We start from the raw sequence: 23,079 nt of genomic DNA, 5'->3' as shown, positions 1-23,079 counted from the left end.
AGTTCTCAATAGGCCAAAGGAAGAATGCGAGTGCGAAGTGGACCATTTGTCACAAACCCTCCTTCCAAACAATGGCAAGAAATGTTCAAAGTAATCCTCTCTTCGAAAGGCAGGTGCCGTGCTTAGCAGTAATTATAATGCCTAGAAGTGGTCCTCTCTTTAACTGTAATGCATACTGAAAACAAAGCTATTGTTCAATTTTATTCCAGAAATTAACAAGTAATGGCATTGTGCATTCATGTTGAGAAAACAATGCCAAGCATCTTACTAGGAAGTGCCACATCGTTATTTGAAACTAATATTACTAAATGCAAAAAGGTTCTGAAGTAACCTGAATGCAAATGTTCCTCTTCTTCAACCCACATTCACAAATACAAGAGGACGAAAGAGGTAGAGCTAGTCACATGCTACCAGAGGATATTGTAAACTGCCCTGTGATCTTTGGATAAAGGGTGGTATAGAAATTTAATAAAATAAAAATAAAATCATCCTGCCCAGCAGATTGGAAATTAATTCCTTCCACCCTCCTCATGCAAATGCAGTCTTTTCACCTTTGTATATTAGAAGTGTGAGTGCTCCTCCTAATGGAAATTAGCATTGTTTTTTTTAAAATCAATTCTTTTCCTAAAATGTTTCAGATATAGAATACTTACCCATTATTATGTGCAGTGTTGCAGTTACTGTGTGTTGTATGCCATTCACAGTATATGCCAAAATATTTGTAGAACCTGTAAATATTCAACAATGTGTCCAAGAATGAAAGCAAAGTGAATAAGATCATTCTAACAAAAGAGAATATTTCAAAATGAATCCTCTAAGCCAGTGGGGAGCTGAATTCCTTTAGTAAAAGCATTTGCCCAAGTCGATTGATTTCTATAATGTAGAGTTATGGCAGTGTCTCACAACCAGATGTTAAAAAAGCATACAATTTGAAGCATACAGTGCTACCTCTGGTTATGAACTTAATTCGTTCTGGATGTCCGTTCTTAAGCTGAAACTGTTCTTAACATGAGGCACGCTTTCACTGATGAGGCCTCCTGCTGCTGCCGCACTGCTGGCACACGACTTCCGCTGGGGCAAAGTTCACAACTAGGAGCATCTACTTCCAGGTTAGCAGAGCTCCTTACCCGAAGCATTCATAAGGAGGACGGTATGTATCCCAAGGTTCCACTGTGCCTCCTTATGGAAGACAATTCTTGCCCATTTATCTTTCCCCTTGCACCCCAGCACTACCTCTGATGCTGTTCCAGAGGATCCCCCAACTCTCCAGAAGAGCTTTCCAGGGGGCACAGGAGACTACAGGGCAAAGGAGGAAACAGCAAAAAATTGCCTCTTCCTGCCATTCCTTCAGATGTGACCTACGAACAGAACTTCATTCACAAGAAGCCTGGCTCCAGCCCATGTTGCCTCAGTGGCCAATGTTCAGTTCAACTTTTCCTTTCTGGGGTTCTTTCCTTGGAATTTTGAAAGCCAGCCATGATCTGACCTGTTTCCATTTACTACTCTGGCTTTAATCTAGGACAAGAGTGAGTTCCAACAGCTAACCTGTCTGTTACACAGATCCTAAACATGCACCTGGAAGAGCTCCAGTTGTGTTTTTTTTGACATAAGAAGTTATGCTATGTCAAGGTCAAAGTACATAAAACCTTTGGATCTCAGCAATCCTTGTGTGAAAGATTCAAAGTCTAATTAAATATTCTGCACTATGCAGCCTCCCTCCACAAAACAAAGGCTCCAGGTAATGTATTCTTTTGATTATTTCTGCAGTCCCATGATATTATTATTGCACTGATGCTCAACATGTATTTGGTCCTAGCAATAATACTAGCATACAAACAAATAACAGTAACTAAAGGCTACTTATTCCATGGAAATAAAGGATTGGATCTAGGCTAAATTATAATACAATCCTAACATACATGTATACTCATAAGTCACAGTGAGCTCAGCAGGACTTACTCCCAAGGTGACTATGTATATGGCTACAGTCCTAGTTGCACTAAGGTCCATTAAAATCAATCTAAAAATTTAATCACAGCTATGTTAAGTTCCACAGATTTCAATGGGAACTAAGCACAACTAACGTATCCTGGATCCAAGCCAATGGATTTCTCATTTCCCAAGTGACAGCACTGTGCAGAGGTAATTAAAAGACTGCTTATTAATGGCAATGTTGCGGCTTCTTAAGTTGTGGTGTTTCCCAACATATTACAAAAGACACATTTTTTAAATGGACAACGCTACCAATAAAATGAAACTTCTATTCCAATGCTTCTGTTCCTGCTAACCAAACCTTCTCCTAAAGGGTGCTAAAGTGTGGGAGAAAGGGAAAAAGTACCAGTTCACGTAAAGCCTGACTGATGAAGGTACCAGACAGAAATTGTGGGGGGAAATGTCTTTGGAAGTGCAAGCACTCCTGCAGAACAATTAACTTAATTAACCAGACAACATGAATATTCATAAGTCTGTTAATGTCTCCACCACATCCAAACAGATAAATGTGATGTAATGACTTCCTAGTCAAGCATATCTAAGAATCTCACGAAAGCTGCACCAATGCCATGGTTCTTTGCCCAAAGTATCATGGAAATTGAAAATCTCGTTAACAATATATTATTCTCCACAAATTAATTGGAAGCAGGAAATAAGGGAAATCTCAGGGCTATGAGATTTACAGTCAATATATATAAAATTCCTCTGTTTCATAACAATTTCATAACAATTAATCTGCTTTCCCCCAGTCCTTCCAGTTTTCTCCAAATCCCTCTGTACAGTTCCTGAGCTGTAGTTCCCATAGCAACAAACACTATTCCTAAATAGCCAGCAGTACCACCACAGGCTTCCTCCATCCGACTGGTTTTATTTTGACCACAGTATAGTAGCTTGTTATGTTGGTTTAACGAAACCTTTCTTCCGTTTTTTTTCCCCTCAAGGAAAACTACAATTTAGCACAATGCTGAATGACTGTTAACATTCTAGAACTGGGTGTTAGTTTTCTACTCAGAACTGATTTTAATAACCAGCTAAGTTAAAACTCGGGTTTTGTAATTCTGCACAAAACTAACATTCTTATAGCATGAAGCATGTCACTCAAGACTGACTGTAGCATATCCATGATAAAATAATTAACACTTGAGTTGGATACCAATTTAAATTAGTCACATCAGCTTGCAGTATCTCTCTCACTTGTAATACCCAAGTTATATTTAATATAGAGAATAGGGCCAGGCAATATATCAATATATCATCCAAAACAGGTTTGAAATCCATGTTGCGATATTGGTTTCATAATTTTTGGTTTGTGTGTGTTTGTGTGATGCAAAAATCACAGTGTGGGAAAAACAGTGAAGCCAGCCATTGCCTCTACATTAGGCATCCCCAAACTCGGCCCTCCAGATGTTTTGGGACTACAACTCCCATAATCCCTAGCTAACAGGACCAGTGGTCAGGGATGATGGGAATTTTAGTCCCAAAACATCTGGAGGGCTGAGTTTGGGGGTGCCTGCTCTACATTGTTCCATCCTTATTTCAGACATGGTGATATATCAGTATATCACAATGTTTAGCTAGTGATATATCACAATGTTGAAAAACAGGTACTGCCCAGGTGATATCTCTCACTGATTTCCCCTGGGAATCTCTTGTGCTTCCTGAAAGTCTGCTCTGGAATGACATGGCATGAAACATCTTGTACCTACTGGTAGACCAGAGAGGACTTTTCCACTCAGGGCTTCCACCCCCTTTACATGCATATTCCTCCATGGTAACCCAGCATGGTACATGAAGTCTGCCATGATCCGACCACTACTCAGAAAGATAAATGGAGATCAGCAACTTGCCCATGCTCCCATAAACGGTTGTCCACTTAAGAATCAAAGTTGGGTTTACATAGGCCATACATAGGTCTGTGAGGAAAAGATGGGCATCTCCAGAGTGCCATATAAAGAATATGGATTGTGCCAGGAGCAAAAATAAATAACTGGGGATTTAGAAATAAATCAAACAATAAGCAGAGAACAATATAACAGAACCCAAGACAGTATAAAATCTGAAAGTGATTCTGTCACAATACCATAAAAACTACGTGTACCATTTTTTGTATTCATTGCTTTATATACTCTCACCTGCTGGTATTATTCCAAGAGGAACTTGTGCTCTAATTGGTGCAATTATGTCATCAACATCCCTCCTGGCATCCATCTGGGCTCTAAGCAGAAGACCATGAGCAACTTCATGGGCAGTCCCATCTCCACCAACGGAAACCACCCTGCAGCAAAACAGTGGCAGGTCTCTCTTCTTTACAATTTAGTTCAAAAACCATTTAGTTTTAGGCTAAAGATAGTGCGAGGCATTACATATGATCAAGCTGAAACAGATTATAATCTTTCTAGGACAGCTTATTGAACTAATATGCTCCAGAACAATTTTCTACATAGCTTTGACTTCTTTTGAGCTTTGCAAATATGATAAGTGTGCTGTTCTCATCCCCTTCCCCCTGTTAATATGTTTTTGGCATCCGTCTGTCTCGGGAGATAATGGAAGTGTGCACTTTTGGGGGTAAAGTCAAACCGTTTGAGAGTTACAGTGCCTGCTGCCGATATGGGAGAGACTTGTTTCGTTGCAGGTGGGGCTGATGAAGGCATCCGGATTTGCTGCTACAGGTGCACCATGGCGTTTCTGCTCTCTACACTTCTCCCAGCTGCCATGCAGTCAACAGGCAATATCCCACATTAGTCAAATTACACAATGCTATTTATGCAAATGAAGTCCGTTGATTTCAACAGGTCTATTGATTTTGATAACCAGCTAAGTTAAAACTCGGGTTTTGTAATTCTGCATAAAACTAACATTCTTATAGCATGAAGCATGTCACTCAAGACTGACTGTGGCATATCCATGATAAAATAATTAACACTGGAGTTGGATACCAATTTAAATTAGTCACATCAGCTTGCAGTATCTCTCTCACTTGTAATACCCAAGTTATATTTCATATAGAGAATAGGGCTGGGCAATATATCAATATATCATCCAAAACTGGTTTGAAATCCATGGTGCAATATTGGTTTCAAAATTTTTGGTTTGTGTGTGTGATGCAAAAATCACAGTGGGGGGAAACAGCGAAGCCAGCCAATGTCTCTGTTGGATATCACCCAATTTGTACTAGTGTGTGTTTGTAGCATTTATTTAACCATTAAAGCGACTTTCATCACATTCCCTTAAACTATTTATTTAACTAATTTCTATGGCAGTGTTCAAAATATAGTAACTTCCCCACTGGAGCTTACAGCATAGGAAAAACCATACAAAATAGGAAACACTAATATACCAATAATAGCAGCAGTAAAAATGTCTCTGCTGATGCTGATCTAGTTGCATCATCCAGCCTTCCCAATAAAAGTAAGAGCCCCTACCTCTTACACATGCAAACAAAATGCAACACAAAGCAAGAGTTATTAACGAAGACACTTCACTATCTTACCCAAATTTCTGCCATCTGTATCTATTCAAGGCAATACTTTAGAAATTGTAAGCTCACTAGGGGACGTTATGAGCAGTCTCACAGCCTAGCTTACCTTCACTGTGTTCATGGCAGAAACAAGATTCAAACCAGGGACTGCCAGATTAGAAGCTTGGTCTCGTAGCGACTGTACCACACAAACGGTCAAATCCCATACCTTTTGCTTGTGAATTTTATTCCGCTTCTGCAATTAGCCATATTTGTGTTGCCTTTAACAGCTATGTTAGAGAGTAGCCAGCTTGCTTATAGTGGCTACAGTATGGAACTAAGACTTCAGAGGCAAGGGCCAAATCCCGACTTACCCATGAAGCTCATTAGGTGCCTCTGAGCCAGTCACTGTCATCGGAGTTGGGGGAATGAAGTGGGGAGTGGGAAAGCCATTTACACTGCCCTGAACTCCTAAAAGGAAGGGCAAGATATAGCTAGACAGCTAGAATTAGAACAACTAAATGCACAGCTATCTTTAATGTTGGCTTGCTGATCCCAAAATTTTGAGCAAGCTTATATGCTTTCTACTCCCAACTCTTCTGCATAGCATCCAGAAGTATAAAAATTAGTGCAAGCTGGTACGGCCTATCTGTAAAAAGCCTCAAGTAGTAATTTATTGAACACCGCTAACTGTTTCAATTAACTGGCTATTTGAAAGAGAAATTTATTTTGTTGTCTTGTTCAAGTCTGAGGGTTTAAGAACCTTTATTAAGATTCTAAATTAATTAAAATATTCTAAGAAATTTTTTTTAAAAAAATAATTTTTTATTAATTTTCACAGCCAACAAAAAACAAAAAAGAAAACAACAACGCACACAAAAAGAGAAAAGAAATAGACATATACAAAACACAAAAAGTGTGACTTCCCCATACCTCCCTTACACTGCATCCTTGTTTTGCAATTTTTCAGCAACCCTTTAGTCCTTTTTTCTATTTGTATCTCTCTCAAATTTCTTAACATTATTATTTACAGCTGTAATTCTCTGTTTCTTACCCCCTGACATCTTAACAGTCCACAATCTTACAACAATTTTTAAGATATAATTTAAATTTTTTCCAATCCTCCTCCACTGTCTCTTTCCTCTGGTCACGGATTCTGCCGGTCATCTCCGCCAGTCCCATAAATTCAGTCACCTTCATCTGCCATTCTTCCAGAGTGGGTAGTTCTTGCGTCTTCCAATACTTTGCCAGAAGAATTCTTGCCGCTGTAGTTGCATACATAAAAAAGTGTCCTATCTTTTTTTGGTACCAGTTGGCCAACCATACCCAGGAGAAAAGCCTCCGGCTTCTTTGAAAAGGTCCACTTAAGGACTTTCTTAAGTTCATTATAGATCATTTCCCAGTAGGCCTTAATCCTTGGGCAGGTCCACCAAAGGTGGTAAAAGGTTCCTTCAGACTCATTGCATTTCCAGCATTTGTTATTGGGCAAATGATAGATCTTTGCAAGCTTGACTGGTGTCATGTACCACCTATAGATCATTTTCATTATATTCTCTTTTAAGGCACTACATGCCGTAAATTTTATACCAGTGGTCCATAACTGCTCCCAGTCAGCAAGCATGATGTCATAACTGATATCCTGTGCCCATTTAATCATAGCTGATTTAACCGTTTCTTCCTGTGTATTCCATTTCAGCAGCAAGTTATACATTCTAGACAGATTCTTAGTATTGGGTTCTAACAGTTCTATTTCTAACTTCGACCTCTCCTTCTGGAATCCTACTTTCCTGTCTTGCTTAAATACCTCATTTATCTGATGATAATGTAACCAATCTCGAACTTTATGCTTTAGCTTATCATAACTCTTAAGTTTAATCTTTTCACCATCTTGTTCTAAAATTTCACAATATTTTGACCAATTGGTGTCCATGTTAAGTTTTTTCACTGCCTTAGCTTCCATTGGTGACAACCACCTGGGGGTTTTACTTTCCAACAAATCTTTATATCGAATCCAAACATTATACAATGCTTTCCTAACAATATGGTTTTTAAAATCCTTATGCACCTTTACCTTGTCATACCATAGATAAGCATGCCAACCAAAGTTATTGTCATACCCTTCTAGGTCCAAAATGTCTGTGTCCTCAAGAAGTAGCCATTGCTTCAGCCAGCAAAATGCTGCTGATTCATAATAGAGTTTTAGGTCTGGCAGGGCAAATCCCCCTCTATCTTTTGCATCTGTTAAAATCTTAAACTTTATTCTGGGCTTTTTGCCCTGCCAGACAAATTTAGATATATCTTTCTGCCACCTCTTGAAGCAATCCATCTTGTCCAAAATCTGTAATGTCTGAAATAAAAACAACATTCTCGGCAATACGTTCATCTTGATAACAGCAATCCGGCCTAACAAGGAAAGTCTCAGCCTAGACCATATGTCTAGATCTTTCTTCACTTCTGTCCAGCATTTTTCATAATTATCTTTAAATAGATTCACATTCTTAGATGTTAAGTTCACCCCCAGATATTTCACTTTTTTCGTTATTTCCAGGCCAGTTTCACTCTGAAATCTATCTTTTTCTTCCATTGTTAAATTTTTTTCCAGCACTTTTGTTTTTTGCTTGTTCAATTTAAATCCTGCCACTTGACCAAATCTCTCAATTAACTCTAACACTTTTTTAGTACTAGCGTCTGGCTGTTGCAATGTTAGTACTAGATCATCTGCAAATGCCCTTAATTTATAATGTTTTGCTCCGACCTGTATTCCTTTAACCAGCTGGTCCCTTCTAATCATATTTAACAAAACCTCCAGGACAGATATAAAAAGTGGAGGGGATATTGGGCATCCCTGTCGTGTACCTTTTTCTATTGGAATTTCGTCCATCACAACACTGTTCACAATTAGTTTAGCTTTTTGTTCAGAATATATTGCACCTATACCATTTTCAAAACCCTGGCCTACCCCCATCCCTTGGAGATTCTTCTTCATAAAGCTCCAGCAAATGTTGTCAAAGGCTTTCTCCGCATCCACAAAAATCAATACTGCTTTCTTATTGATGTCCACCTCTAATAGCTCCAGAATGTCTATAATATTCCTCACATTATTTGACATATGTCTTCCTGGGAGAAAGCCTGTTTGGTCCTTATGAATCTCCCCCGACAATACTCTCTTGAATCTTTTTGCTAAAATGTCTGCAAAAATTTTGTAATCCACATTTAATAGTGATATAGGGCGGTAGTTCTTAACCTGATTTTTCCCAGTCTCTGTTTTCGGTATAAGTGAGATGAATGCCTCTTTCCACAATTCGGGAGCTTTTTCCCCCTCCAAGATTTGGTTACAAACTTCCTTCAATGGTTGTATTAACCATTCCTTCAACACTTTGTAGTATCTCGCAGTCAAGCCGTCTGGTCCTGGTGATTTCCCCAATTGCATATTCTGAATGGCACCCTCTATTTCTTGTTCCGTAATTTTCTCATTTAGGATCATTTTATTCTGTTCTGAAATCCTTGGTAATCCATATTTTCCAACAAATTCTTCTATTTCTTGTTCATTTACTGGCCCTTGTGCATACAATTTCTTGAAAAAGCTTTGGAAACAGTTACTTATCTCATTCGGTCTGGTGATAATTTTTCCATCCACTTCAAGAGATGTCACAGTATTCAATTTTTGTCTTTTTTTTCAATTGCCATGATAGGAGTTTCCCGCATTTGTCTGCCGAATCAAATGTCTTTTGTCTCATTTGCTTTATTTTCCATTCTATTTCTTGATTCATCAGTTCCATGCATTGCATCTGATAATACTTTATTTCTCTCAATATCTCTTGAGACTTTGGTTTGGATCTCAATTTCTTCTCTCCTTCTTTCATTTTTTCCAGAATTTTTTCTTCCCTCTCCTTTTGTTTTTTCCTCTTTATTGAATTCTGTTGAATTAGGAAACCACGCATCACGGCCTTACTTGCGTCCCATATTATTCTCTTCTCCACTTCTGTTCTCATATTTATCTCGAAATAATCTTTTAAAGCTTTTTGGGCCTTCTTATAAATTTCTTCATCTCTTAAAAGGGTGTCATTCATTCTCCATCTGAATGTTCCAGCTGTTGTTAGTTTCATCTCCATCTTTACAGCATTATGGTCAGAGCAGGTTTTTGGGCAGATTTCTGTTTTTTTAACTCTTGGTGCCAAATTGCTAGAAATCCAAATTTGGTCAATTCTAGTCCATGTCATTTTTGCTTCGGAGAAGAAGGTTCCCTCTCTTTCTAGAGGGTTCCTTGTTCTCCAAATGTCTATAAGGTCCATGGTGTCAGTCATTTCAAAAAAGGTCTTTGGTAGTCTCCCATCCTTGGATATTACAAGAAATAAATAAGAACAATAATGTGCTTAAACTAATAAAACAAACCATAACTCAGAATTGCTTGAATTACCTATTATGATACCCTACACCTGTTTCATCTGGGGAAATCTGAAATTAGCCAGCTCAATAGAAAAGCCTGTGGATGCTATGATACAGAGAGCTTCTGTGAACCCAGACTGATTGATTTGGTAATAATAATAATAATAATAATAATAATAATAATAATAATAATAATAATTTATTTATACCCCGCCCTCCCCAGCCAAGGCCAGGCTCAGAGCGGCTTACAAGCAATAATAAAAACAAGATGAATGATTACAAACTTAAAAACAAAAATAAAATACAACATTAAAATAATGGAACATTAAAATATTAAAATGTAGCCTCATCGCAGGAGGAGAAGGAAAAGAAAAAGAGAGAGAGAGAGAGGGAGGGAGGGAATCAAATTGGCTCCAAGCCAAAGACCAGGCGGAACAACTCTGTCTTACAGGCCCTGCGGAAAGAAATCAGATCCTGCAGGGCCCTGGTCTCATGAGGCAGAGCGTTCCACCAGGCCGGAGCCAGAGTTGAAAAGGCCCTGGCTCTGGTCGAAGCCAATCTAACTTCCTTAGGGCCCGGGACCACTAGGGTGTTGTTATTTATGGACCTTGAGGCTCTCCGTGAGGCATACCAGGAGAGGCGGTCCCGTAGGTACGAGGGTCCTAGGCCGTGAAGGGCTTTAAAGGTCAAAAGCAGCACCTTAAATCTGACCCTGTACTCCACCGGGAGCCAGTGCAGCTTGAAAAGCACTGGGTGAATATGCTCCCATGGCAGAGACCCCGTGAGGAGCCTCGCTGCAGCATTCTGCACCCACTGGAGTTTCTGGGACAGCTTCAAGGGCAGCCACGCGTAGAGCGAATTGCAGTAGTTAAGCCTGGAGATGACCGTTGCATGAATCACTGTGGCCAAGTCAGGGCAGGAAAGGTAAGGAACCAACTGGTAGGGAGTCAAATGGTGGCGGGGTAATTCTGGGTGTGCACAGGAATGCCTGCATTGAATAACGGGTTTGTAGCAAAACTCTGAGACATGATGCATGGGATAGAACCCCAAGATTAAAAATAAGCTATGTGCCTTGGCCACTGATTGCCCTTTCCTTGAATTAGCAGCATCCTTGCAGTAGAAGAAAGCAGTTAAAAGTTAAACTTACCCATGAAATGACGTCAGGTCACATTCCTTAAGTAATTTAAGAGCATGTCCTTCATATTCAGTAACTATGAAATATAATGCACAAACAGACAATTTCAGCAACATTCAACTTCTCGGTGTAAATTGACAAATCTGTCTTGGAAGTCATAATTCACAATTCAGAGATCTATTCAGTGTGCCCAGGAGACATTTGGGGGTTTTCACTTAGATTAGGAGATCCTTATGCCAACTACTAAGTTCTCCTGGATATCAAAAGCACATTTGCCACTCAGTATGCCAGAAACACAAATATATTCTAGAGCCCCAGTGGGTAGACAGAACTCATCATTTTTTTTTGTTTCTGGATTGTGATCATGGGCACTATTTCTCCCTTATATTTTGAACAAGAAAAAGTCAGTTACTTGTTTGCAAATTCGTAAACTAGGATTACGTGGATACTACGTATATACATTATCTGCTCTTTCCATAGCGATACAATGGTTATGTTGCGATTTATAGTTGTAGATGTTTGAAGTGCAAGCGTCTGCACAAGAATAAACTGGCATCTTCTACTAGATGCAATCAGATCACACCACACAGAATTGAATTATCTGAAAACGAAATGGTATTTGCATCAATAAATGCACATCTCTAACTTGGACAAGTTAACCATGGAAATAACAAAGACCGGAGACCAGTAACGAAAGAATATAACACAGGAGGGTGGTGGTACAAGTATACACCAGAGTCTGTAGCCTCTGGAGAAAAGGAATCTGTCACTCTACATCGCTGTCTCTGTTTGTTGATATCCTACGCAGTACAGCAAATCCGGCAAAGAAAGACTAAACTGGCATAATGCAGATGGCAGCAAGCATCATAACCACATTTAGCATTTTCTAGGGCATCTTTGCCAGAAGAGACAGCCCAGCTGCATCCGCTCATCAAAGATTTCTGCTGACTGACATGACACCTCCAGATGGATTTTTTGTGTAAGAATGTGCATTATTATATGCAAGATTACATTAATCTTTCATGCTTGTCTGTCTTTGGTGAGAGTACATTCTCACTCTCCAGTGCTTTTAAATATTGTTGCGCTCACTCGGTGGTAATTTAAAAACAACTCATAAACACATCATTATTTGTATTTTGCCTTAGAGTTAGCCTCCTGCCTGCTTCATTAGGATGGGTAGCAAAGTCCTAAAGCAAAAAACAACAACAAAAACGGTGCAGTACACCATAGCACAGTTTCTCACCTGGGGCCGCAAATGAGAATTCCAGCCACAAAACAGCATAACATGTTGTCTCTACATATGCTAAACCCTTGACCTTTAGTCTTAAAAGGTCAAGAGTGCAAAGTGAAGAGCCCAGAAGCAGCTTTGTAGCACTGTCACTAATGTATAAACAAGTTTCTCACCCCTCAAAGCTGTAGAGATGCGTAGAAAGAAGGGCCCCCTGCTCAAATATATGCCTGCAAATCTAGAATCGTGCCAGAAGCTACAAAGATTTTTTTACAATCCTTGGGAGGCAAGTTTGAAATGCTCTTATAGCTCTACGCATCCCATCTTTAGCATGACTTAGCAAGGCTCGGGAATCATGTACTCAAAACATGCTTAGGTATACATTTCCCCTGCTTCTTTGACACTCTCACTGGCCAACATGAAGGGCAAATATGAACCAATAAACTCAAATGCAAATAGTCGGAAGCCAAGACGAGAGTGAGAGTGAGATTATGTCTGAATCTAGTTTTGCTCTCGCCTTGTTTAGGGTTATGTGTAGGCAGAAGTAAGATATCAGAAGCATTGGCTTTCTTTTTTTCCAGCTAACTGTAGTTTTTCCATTATGGCTGAATCAAAATGGTGGATGGATTTAACTATGGTTTATCCAAACAAGCCCATGCATAATGGCCAGCTTGGACATGCAATAGCTAAAAACTAAGCAAAGCCTGACCCAGTTTAAACATAATGACAATCCACCATTAACTGAAAACAGGGGCAGGTGCTTTGATTTTCCCCTGCTTGCCACACCCAAGGAGGAGAGGAGGAGAGGAAACAAGTTGAGGGCTCTTCTTATAGCATTAAACCATAGTTTAGTGTTTCATTCGATTTTAATTTTTTTGAAAGTTGGTTTGAGTAGCAGCAAGAAAAAGCATCTAATAAATGTAATGATGATGATGATGATGCACGGCAAAATATAGCAGCATTGTGTGGAACAGAAGTATGAATTTTCCTAAAATCATTCTTATTTATTGAACTATTTTCTGCCCTTGCTTCCGAAGGAGCCTGGGACAGCAAACAGATCCACAATTTTAAAACAAAAGTGCCTCAGCAAAATCAAAATAAGTAAATATAGCCAAATGCTTAAATTATGCAGGTTGCAGAATTTAGCTTATAGTATGGAGTTTTCATTTTAACGAAGGACCCTCACAAGCCTTACTTTCATCTTAGATTTGTGAAGAAAGGTTTTGCTCACATAAAGACTGAAGGGGTTTTACCACAAAAAATTAAAGTCTTCCTGCTCTACTGAAATATATCTCAACTTTACAGACTGTTCCTCTGATTGGCTGAGCAACATAAACTCTATGAAGGATGAATTAATTTAAAGGCAACACACTTATTTTTTTAATAAAAAAATCAGTAAGCATGTTTTTTTCTTGATCTACAGTTCTGCATAAATTCCTAGTGCACATATTTATGATTTTACTATTAAAAATAAATTTCATATATCCATGTGCAATCTATGTCAGTTGATACACAGCAGAAGAACCTCTTGGTTTGATAAAATTATATCTGACAAAACCGAAGTACATGTCATTTGTCAAATTAACCTGTAGGAGGAGTGTTAACCACTAACCATAGCAATATGCTATGAATAGACCTTACGATAGACCTTTATCTCCAGAGTACATGTTTCGTACACATGCACCAGCCATGTACCAGCAAGCAGTTTTTCAGCTCTGAAAGCACTGTTCACCTGTCTGGAAAGGTAGAAGGACCGAGTCAAAAACACTACTGGGCCTGTCAGAACTGAATAATCTATTCAGCATCTAAGCAAGTAGAAGAGCTAGTCCCAGAGATCTCTGGACGGAGCAGTCATGGGGTACCTCTGACCTGTAGGCCTAGTTAGGTCCACCAGGTCTCTGAATTTGACCAGCAAGGCAGCTTCAGGCAAACTGCATCCAACTGCCAATTACTTGATATCATAGGTCAACAGCAGCACAGTGCTAAGATGAGAGATAGGCCCTCTGCCTGCTCTTGGACAGTAAATGGCAGCCTAGGTAGATCTAAAAGGTAGGTAGAGTGAACTTTCTAGCCATTCCTATCTCAGTGCTGGAGCAGAGAGGAAAGGATATGTTCTGTGTGTGATTGCATGACTACTAGGAGCCAGCACGATGGGTCAGAGCTGCTTACCTGACCTCCTGGCAGGTAAGTCACTGCTACTTACCAGAAGGGGAAAGGGCAATGCAGTGGTGAGGTTGGCATGTTGCAAACACACCAATGAAGCCGATTCAGTGGTCCTGCAAGTATATTTGCACCATCTTCCTTGCTTTACCTCTCCCAGGTCTGGTGGAACTGCCTCTGCCACAACACACAGTCTACTACTGTTTGTACCTGCAAACCCATCTGGGGTGTGTATGAGTGTGACTGCATATGTTGATTTTTATGAGAGAGGAACAGAAAGAAAGTGCTGTGCACCTGATAGAAAGGTGCTTGTGACAATGCGTAGGTGGGGAAATATAAGTGTATAATATAATATTTGATACTACATTGGGGGGCACTCATATTTGGAATGCAGCTCTGTATAAGGTTGGACAAGTTCCAACTCCCCACCCGGGATTGAGTAATTGATTGGACTGCTTCCATTCTATCACGGTGCAATCCTATGCATGGCTACCCAGAAGCATGTTTCAATGAGTTCAGTGGGCTAACTCCCAGTTTGATTGTGTACAGGTTTGTTGTCTTACTCCCTAGAAAGTCTTGCCTTTTGCAGGGTTAGTGAATAACATACAGTGGTACCTCGGGTTACATACGCTTGAGGTTACATATGCTTCAGGTTACAGACTCCGCTAACCCAGAAATAGTACCTCGGGTTAAGAACTATGCTTCAGGATGAGAACAGAAATTGTGCTCCGGCGGTGCAGCAGCAGCAGGAAGCCCCATTAGCTAAAGTGGTGCTTCAGGTTAAGAACAGTTTCAGGTTTAGAACGGACCTCCGGAACGAATTAAGTACTTAACCAGAGGTACCACTGTATTATACTAATTTTTTCATTAATTTCCTATAACTTCAGTAACTAATAAACAGGATGGAGAAAGGTATTTAACAAACCAAGAGCATATGAAAATATTTAACTAAAAGATAAACCAATGACTGCACATCAACACAAAATAATTTTCGCTAACAAGGAATTTATTTCTTTAAAATCATGTGTGCTAAGTGATGTCATTAAAATAGAAACATTAAATGCAGACTTACCCATTTGCGGAGGTGCTACCTCCAAAAATGGATCGAATCATGTTCCACAAAGCATCTTACCTGTAACGTCAGCCCTGATGTCAGCAAGCTTAAAGAGAGGTGCAACTTGTTCGAGATAAATGCGAGCAGCCTCTTTTCTATGACTATTTGGATTGACAAACACCTTTAATGACTTTGGCCTATTTGGAAAACCTTTAAAAAAAACACAAGGAAAAAACCACATCAGGGTTTTTAAGGCTAATTCAAACCACTTTGAACACACAGCATTGCAAAAGAATAAAAGCATGGATTGCAAACATTAACACCTGCAGATGAATATGCATCCTGAAAAGGTACAGCAAATTCTGGTTTGTGTCTGTGGCCATCTTTTTTTCTTTATTTTTTGCACGAAGCTGCTCATTACTTATATATGCCATCTACGTAATCCTGAAACAACTGGAGCAACTGACCTGTTTGTGCATCTCTACAGCTAAGAATAACTAGTACAAATGAATCAGTCACCCTCATCAAGAGCATTATGTGACAGCTAGCACGAAAGAGGTTTTAGGTCATGGTTCAAACCTGAAAGAAGGAGGGAGATCAAGTGAGAAGAGAATATTCTCCTGAGAATTTAAAAAAAGGAAGTGCCTGTCAGCAAGGATTTGATAATAGTACCCCTTCACATTTGCCACGGAGATTCGATACTACAATTTTAAGGATTTACAGATTATGTTTCATGCCACACAGAAGGTGCACAGGTGCAAAAGAAATCTGCCCTTGATTAAAAGGATCAATAAAATAGAGGTATGAGAGTAAGGGAGGGGGATGAAAGCCAAAATACACATTTTGAAACAACGTGTCTGGTTGATAATCTGTGCTTTTATCACTACAGCATTTAAAAATAAATTATCTTGTTAACTTTCACCTACCATACAACATTTTTTATCATCAATTCTAATCATGTACACATCAGGTGATAATTCAAAGGATCATTTGTTTAGCAGTTACTTGCCCCTCTCTAATATCCCCAGTATTTTCAGTGGAAAAAATAAAACAACAGCTACATTTTTTTTTTTACAACATTGGCATTATCAGCACCATGCTCTAACCAACTGAGCTATCCAGGACTCTTAACTAAGGACCATGGTTTATCACACCAAAAATAAACTTTGTTTTTGTGCACTGTATTGTTTCATTGGGACTTGAGACCTGCAGGGGAAATGGACACACTCAGGCATCATCTTCCTGGACAGGCAAAGTCTCCAAGCAGAGGTCAGGGGTGTCAGGACCAAGGACAGATCGCTCTAGGGCTAACTAGTTGGAGCTTTCCCTCCTACTACAACTATAGAAGGATGCTGCCACCCAAAGCGTTATGTAGGCTAACAAGGCCTGTGATACGATGACTCTATCTACTTGAAGGGGGACTTTGCTTTTCTAAAGGCCTTTCCCTAATTTTGTATCCATTAGCTACTTTGGGGTTGCTGCTGGGGTTTTGTCTTCAGGTCCACGTCCTCCGGCAAAGAGAGCAAGAGAGAAGCTACTGAAGATTATTCCCTGGAGGCAGCAGCATGTGCCTCATCTTCCTCTGAATCTTCCTCAAAGTACTGAAGGCCCCTGGGGTCAGGGGCCCTGACACGCCCTCCTCTGCCCCATTCACACTGTGGATCCAGATTTAATGAACATATTAGAGTTTGCTAAACCAGAGTTAACCATAACATCTAAGTGGAGAAACCATAGCTTAACAAACCACATCTTTTCTAAAACTGGTCATGCATAGTGTACACAAGAGGGTGGTAAAAGGACATGCATGGGTTCAAGGCTTGTTCTCAGTCCAATAACCAATGGTTTATGAGTTGGAAGTTGTGATATATGAAACCAACAAAATGATTTGCAGAAACATCAATACAACCCTAAAATGATTTCCCAAAGGGTTTGGAGAATTTGCTTCAATATCTCAATTCACCAGGGACTTTGTTTTCTCCTTCCCAAAATATATTATTCAGCAGTCTTGCAGCAAACAACTTTATAATCTAATAAAGTTAAATAGTTTCAGGTCTCATTACCGGCATATAAGTGCTGTAGCCTTTAGCATCATTAGAGCCTATGCTCTATTGAATTGCTCATTGTAGCTTCCTTTGCTAAAGTGAACTAGGACTTTAAAACAAAATAGCCAACTGTTCCTCTGGTAGTAACAAATGTGCTAATATGCACTAGTTTAAACTTGATCTATCAGTGAATCAATGAACCATGAAAGGTAGGGGTTAATCAGGGAGTTCTGAAAACAAAAGCTCATAGGGCAGCAGAGACGCTATCCTCAGACACACATCTGTGCTGTTTTCACTGTTTAGTTTTATGGCAGCAGGCTTATGTTTACAAAAGTTAAGGGCTTGAAATGATGTCACTGTCACATACGTTATTAATATTTTATACAACAAGCAATAAGAAAACTGCTACATAAAGACAGAAGTAATGATGTGAATAAACATTTTTCATGCTAACTAGAGATATACCACTGTTGATGCTACACTGTTAATGTATAACATTAATGGGATAATTAAACCTTCACGCATGAAGCTTTCGATGTTCACATTAAAAACTTGGTGTGAGAGGCATGCTGTAAAAGGAGCTTCTGTAACAAATTTCTTCTATAAAATAGGCACTCTTAATTTTTATACTGAAAGCATAGCTCACTGCTAAAGTCAAGCAAAAATTTAGACTAAAAATCTCTCCTAATAGATTGTTTAAATTACATAGTTTTAATTTTAACCAAAAATTATCACATTTTTTTAAAAAAAAGAAAATATGGCTGCGTTGAAACAAACCTTTTCTGGTTTTCGATGCTTTATCTTAATATTTCAAAAAACCATAGAATTGTTGAGTTGGCAATGCAGGAATATTTTGCTCAATGTGGGGCTCAAACCCACAACCCTAAGATTAAGAGTCTCATGCTCTTCCAACTGAGCTATCCCAGCAATCATGCAGGGATGTCTTGCCCAATTTGGTGCTTGAACTCACAACTCTGGGATTAAGAGTCTCATGCTCTATGGACTGAGTTATCATTGATTTATATTACACAGTATTCTTTCGAATACTACAACAAACTAAAGTAACCACACCAATCTTCCCCACTTCACATAGATTCCTGGTTCCAAATCTTGTTTAGGAGGAACCTGGTTACCGTACATACGTGTGTATAAGCCAACTTTTTCAGCACATTTTTTATGCTGAAAAAGCCCCCCTCGGCTTATACTCGAGTGAGGGTCTTACCCAAGCACATTTCCAGCAGCCCCTCGACAGAGCAAGCTGATTGCTGCCACCACTCGTGCCACCTCCGCTCTGCCAAGCGCGGGCACAGGAGCCGCAGAGGCTGTTGTTGGCGGAGGCGGAGGAACCAGCAGCCCGAAAGCAGCACTTTCGGGCTGCTGGTTCTTCCTCCGCCACTGCCGCCACCAGCCTCTGCCTCTTGGCAGCACCCTAGGTAGACAGGGGGACGGGAGGGGCTGGGGTGGGGTGGGAAGACAAACCCCCTCTGCCATGTGTGCATGAGCACGCGCACACACACACACACACTGGCCCACCAGGAGGTTTGTGGTGTTGTGGTCTGGTGAACTGGCTTATACTCAAGTCAATAAGTTTCCCCTGTTTTTTGTGGTAAAATTAGGTGCCTCAGCTTATATTCAGTTCGGCTTATACTCAAGTATATACTGTAAGTATGGAAAAACAAACTGGAACCAGAGGAGAGAAGGAGAAAGCATTCTCATGACTCCCAGTCTCCTATTGTGTCATATGCTTTTAACACTGCTGTCTTTGTCTTTAACTGCTGCTGGTTTTTCTTGTTTGTTTTGTTTTCTGATTGCATTTTGTTTGGGTTTTAGGCTGTACTTTTATATTATTTTGTACTATCTCCATTTTGTATACATTTTCCTGGTGTACTTCTGTAGAAAAAAGTGAGGTATAAATCCACGAATAGCAATAATAAATCATATTTGCATTTCTAAACAAGAGATCTACTGCAAACTAGAGTTAGCACAAACTCATGATTTCAGATCCTACGTTGTCAGCTCCCAAACAAATCACAGTTTGAGGGCAGCCGCAAGCTTAGAAAATAGCCTGGTTTGGATCTGTTTATTAATTCAAGTTATGAACAAGCCTTTTCCTTGAAATCCACAGTCAAATCACTAAGCATCTAATTAACAATAGTTTCTCATTTCATCCAAACCAGGAAACTATGGTAACCAACTTTAGAGCAAGCTAGTATGCTAAACAAACTTCAAAGCATGGTGTATGAGACTGGATTGTTCTGAAATAACACACAGAGCTTTACTACAGTCCATAGACCCAAAATATGGTACAATGATAGTATATAAAATGTTATTAAGGTGTAATATCGGCCTTGCTAACCAACAGAGTAGCTTTAGCTTGTACATACTGATTTCTGATTTTTACTGCCTCCAAGAGGAATTTTGCTATGGCTAGTGTAATAGTATCAATCTTATCCTCAAATAGGATATTGCTTCTGATGAAATGGAAAACTCTAGTTAATTGGAGATTTGCTGGTTTAATTGCTGCATGCCACAAAGGGAGGAGTGAAGTAGCTGCATATGCAGACGAAAGAGTTCATGCATATATTGGCCTGGTAAGCCAAATTATGTTTATTCAAGCACAGGCATTGGCAGTGTTTTGATGTGACATTAAACCAGTTTAGCAGTACAAGAACAACCAGTACAACCCCTCCCTCCAGCACAGTTGCAATCAGATCAGAAGTTTTTGCATTTTACTTCTTTTGTCCAAACCAATAAATGTGCTTAATGTTAATTACAATTTAGAGAAACAGGTCAGGTTTGTAAACCATGGTTCAAAATTTGCTTGCTTCTGTAAACCACAGTTAAGAATAACCACAGTTTGAGTTCATGCAAAACAAGTAATTATAATTAGTTGAAAACAGAAGTGAAAGCTTCCCATCTCATCCTCACAGATGTGCCAAAGGAGGAATGGTAAATTGAGTGTGCAAGCCCTGAAGCTTGTGCATGTAGTGATAAATCACACTTTTATTGGCGAACCAGGCCAGTAAAATGTTTGGTTTCTTGTTACATATTAACAGAGGCTTAGACTAATTTAAAATCAGCTAAGTGGAATATGTCACAACAGAATAAGATGGCAATTCTAAGTATACTGATTTGGGGGGGAAAGTCCTACAGAAATCAATAGAACTTATTTCTCAGTAAACATGTTCAGCCTCATACTGTAATTTTTTAAGGTTAAGAATGTTTAGAAAATATAGAAATAAAGTCCTTCTGAAAAGTGCTTACCATTCAAAATTTCCTTCAAATGCTTAAACCACAGGTAACAATGGTCCTCACTTAAATTACTTAAGTTGATGACAGAATCCTTAAGTTTGTTTCCTTCTTTTTTCAGGCAGACAAAAACTGTGATCCCTAATAATAGGCCACCTTTTTGCTGCCCAGCAAAACGACGGCGTTTCAGTTTTACGGAAAATACATCTTTCATTTCGACATATTCCTCTTCATTTGTCAAGCCCACATTGGAACCACCTGCCCAAAGGAGGAAGAGAGAGTGTTTATTTTCATACCACATCACAGTTTAATCCCTTATGGTTCCATCCTAACTAAAAGTGCACATACAAAATATCTATTATTATCACTTTTTCCCTGAATGCATCCCTGAAAAAATAGTTTTAGAGATACTTAAGAGCTGTTCATGAACTGTGAAGAGAGGACCAGACTCTATATTGCCAGCAACCATGTGGGACTTACAGCAGCTGCTTCCATACCACCCTCAGTAATATTTAAAGTTGTTTCTTCTTCACAGAAAGGACTGTGCTACTCTCCTCCACATTATGTTATACTCCTTCTCTAATGGTTCACAAGGTCAAGAGATGAATATCTCCCTTTACATCTGTAAAAAAAATTATGAGTGCAAGCCCCGTCCTCCTCCACCGCTGCCTAATTTTGATAGCAGCTGCCCTTTTACATACAGTTCCAAAAGTGCTTCTTTAAATCCCTCACACAAAACCTTTTTTTTTTTTAAAGCAGTTTCGGGATATATCATGGAAGCTCCACCACAGGTTCACTACCTCTCTCCCATTCTTGGTTTTCCCTCACAAAATGGGTTATATGCAAGTCAATATGTCACTGAGTAACTTTATCAGAATGGCTGGAATTCCTTTCACCACAGAGACACAGTGCTTATTTGCATGTCACAGTAAACCATAGTTAATTTTACATATGTCTGAACCAAGGATCATTGTCCTGTTTCATTCCCAACATGATCTGTAAACAAGGTTTGTTCATAGCTTACAGGAAAACAAACCATGAACCTTGGTTTGGACACAACACTAAGGAATTGTAGTGTGTTTCCTTGGTATGCTATTGTGGAGGGGCAAAGTGGCCAAATCATCAGTTTGGTAACTATGGGTTTACCATGACCTACCGGTCCCTTCTTTTGCACAAAAGCAAAAAAATCAAACAAGATTTGGCTGCCTCTGGGACTCCAAATTGGATAGCTGACTTTAAGAGAGTCATATTTCTTCTAGAAGGACTCTGATAGGACTTTATGATTTATTCTTCTTGTCCTTAGCCACAGCAATTCTGCCCCCCCATCAATGTCACCATTAAACAATGGCCTTTAGTATGAACAGTCTCATCATTAGGAAGCCATTCTTTTAATTGTCTTCCTTTAGGATGAAATTAGCAAAAACAAGCAAATAGACTCCGGGACCAAAAGGCTGAACCTCCTTTATCACCTTCTGTTGCACTGTGGACACAGCCTTCAAAATGTGGAATAAAACATGATCACAGCAGTTGCAGCAGACTATCAAGCTGGCCACGTACCTCTTCTTGAAGCTTTCAAGGGAAGTAACCTATTCTATAAGCTTCTCTTAACATGCATGCCTCAGGGGTTCTAGTCTACCTTGCAGTATATGATAAAGTATCCATGCAGCAGGGAAGCCACCTGCTCCTGAGTAAAATGGTTTTCGTGTGTCCTTTCATCCATTAAGGCTGGTATTGCAGATGGTGAAATACCACGGCCAAAGGCCCATGGCCAACAAATCAAGGGAGCAAAGAGAGCATCTTGAACAAATCCCTCTGGTTACATGCCACTTATAAGACAGACAAAGACTGGTCAACCAAAAGTATTTATTTTTTTCTGTTTCCTTTTCTTAGCTTTTTTATAGTAAGACAGCATTAAAGCAATCTTACAGCTATTCTGGTTGCTGGTGCTGGAATGTAAAAATAAATAAATGACTGGTTGCATTCCTTGCAACTCTAGATTGACATCTCATGGAGAAGCCTTACTAGAATGTATATGTAGACTTTCCTCCTAGGAACCATGGAAATCACAGTGCATTGTTTCTTACAATTCTAAAATCACTTTTCAATGCAATGGGTGCTCATGGCGATGTACAACGATTATATGTCATTAACATTAGAAATACATTTTCAACTTTCAAACTTTTGACTTCATCTGCATCTATGGAATTTTGAACACCTGCTTCTCACTACGTTAAAAAAAGAAACTATTTTATTTCCCATAGTCAAAATCTTCTAAATAAGCTAAACTTGCCTTTAAAAAAACCCCCACACAGTAATTCTTTCCATTCAAGAACTATCCATTCATTAGTATCATACTGATTATTCCTAGCTGTTTCA

General features: G+C 39.3%; 1 protein-coding gene across 2 annotated transcripts in view; it reads right to left on the bottom strand.

Annotated features, from left to right (window-relative positions):
- The window catches only part of CERKL (CERK like autophagy regulator), a 46,852-nt gene that overhangs the window by 8,430 nt on the left and 15,343 nt on the right, over positions 1-23,079 (bottom strand). For both annotated transcript variants that reach the window (XR_014557466.1, XM_083709454.1), the window contains exons 2-6: positions 20,719-20,961; positions 15,491-15,622; positions 10,983-11,046; positions 4,125-4,267; positions 654-728 (exon numbers count right to left, since the gene is read on the bottom strand). Coding sequence is in view for 1 of the 2 variants with exons in the window: in XM_083709454.1 (XP_083565580.1) it covers positions 654-728; positions 4,125-4,267; positions 10,983-11,046; positions 15,491-15,622; positions 20,719-20,961 (657 nt within the window). In the remaining variant the exon portion in view is untranslated. The remainder of the gene's footprint in view (positions 1-653; positions 729-4,124; positions 4,268-10,982; positions 11,047-15,490; positions 15,623-20,718; positions 20,962-23,079) is intronic.

This window comes from Podarcis gaigeae, assembly GCF_964106915.1.
Source record: "Podarcis gaigeae genome assembly, chromosome: 1".
Taxonomy (NCBI): domain Eukaryota; kingdom Metazoa; phylum Chordata; class Lepidosauria; order Squamata; family Lacertidae; genus Podarcis; species Podarcis gaigeae.
The sequence above is the reverse complement of the archived record's forward strand: the minus strand, read 5'-3'. Positions and strand labels throughout refer to the sequence as shown.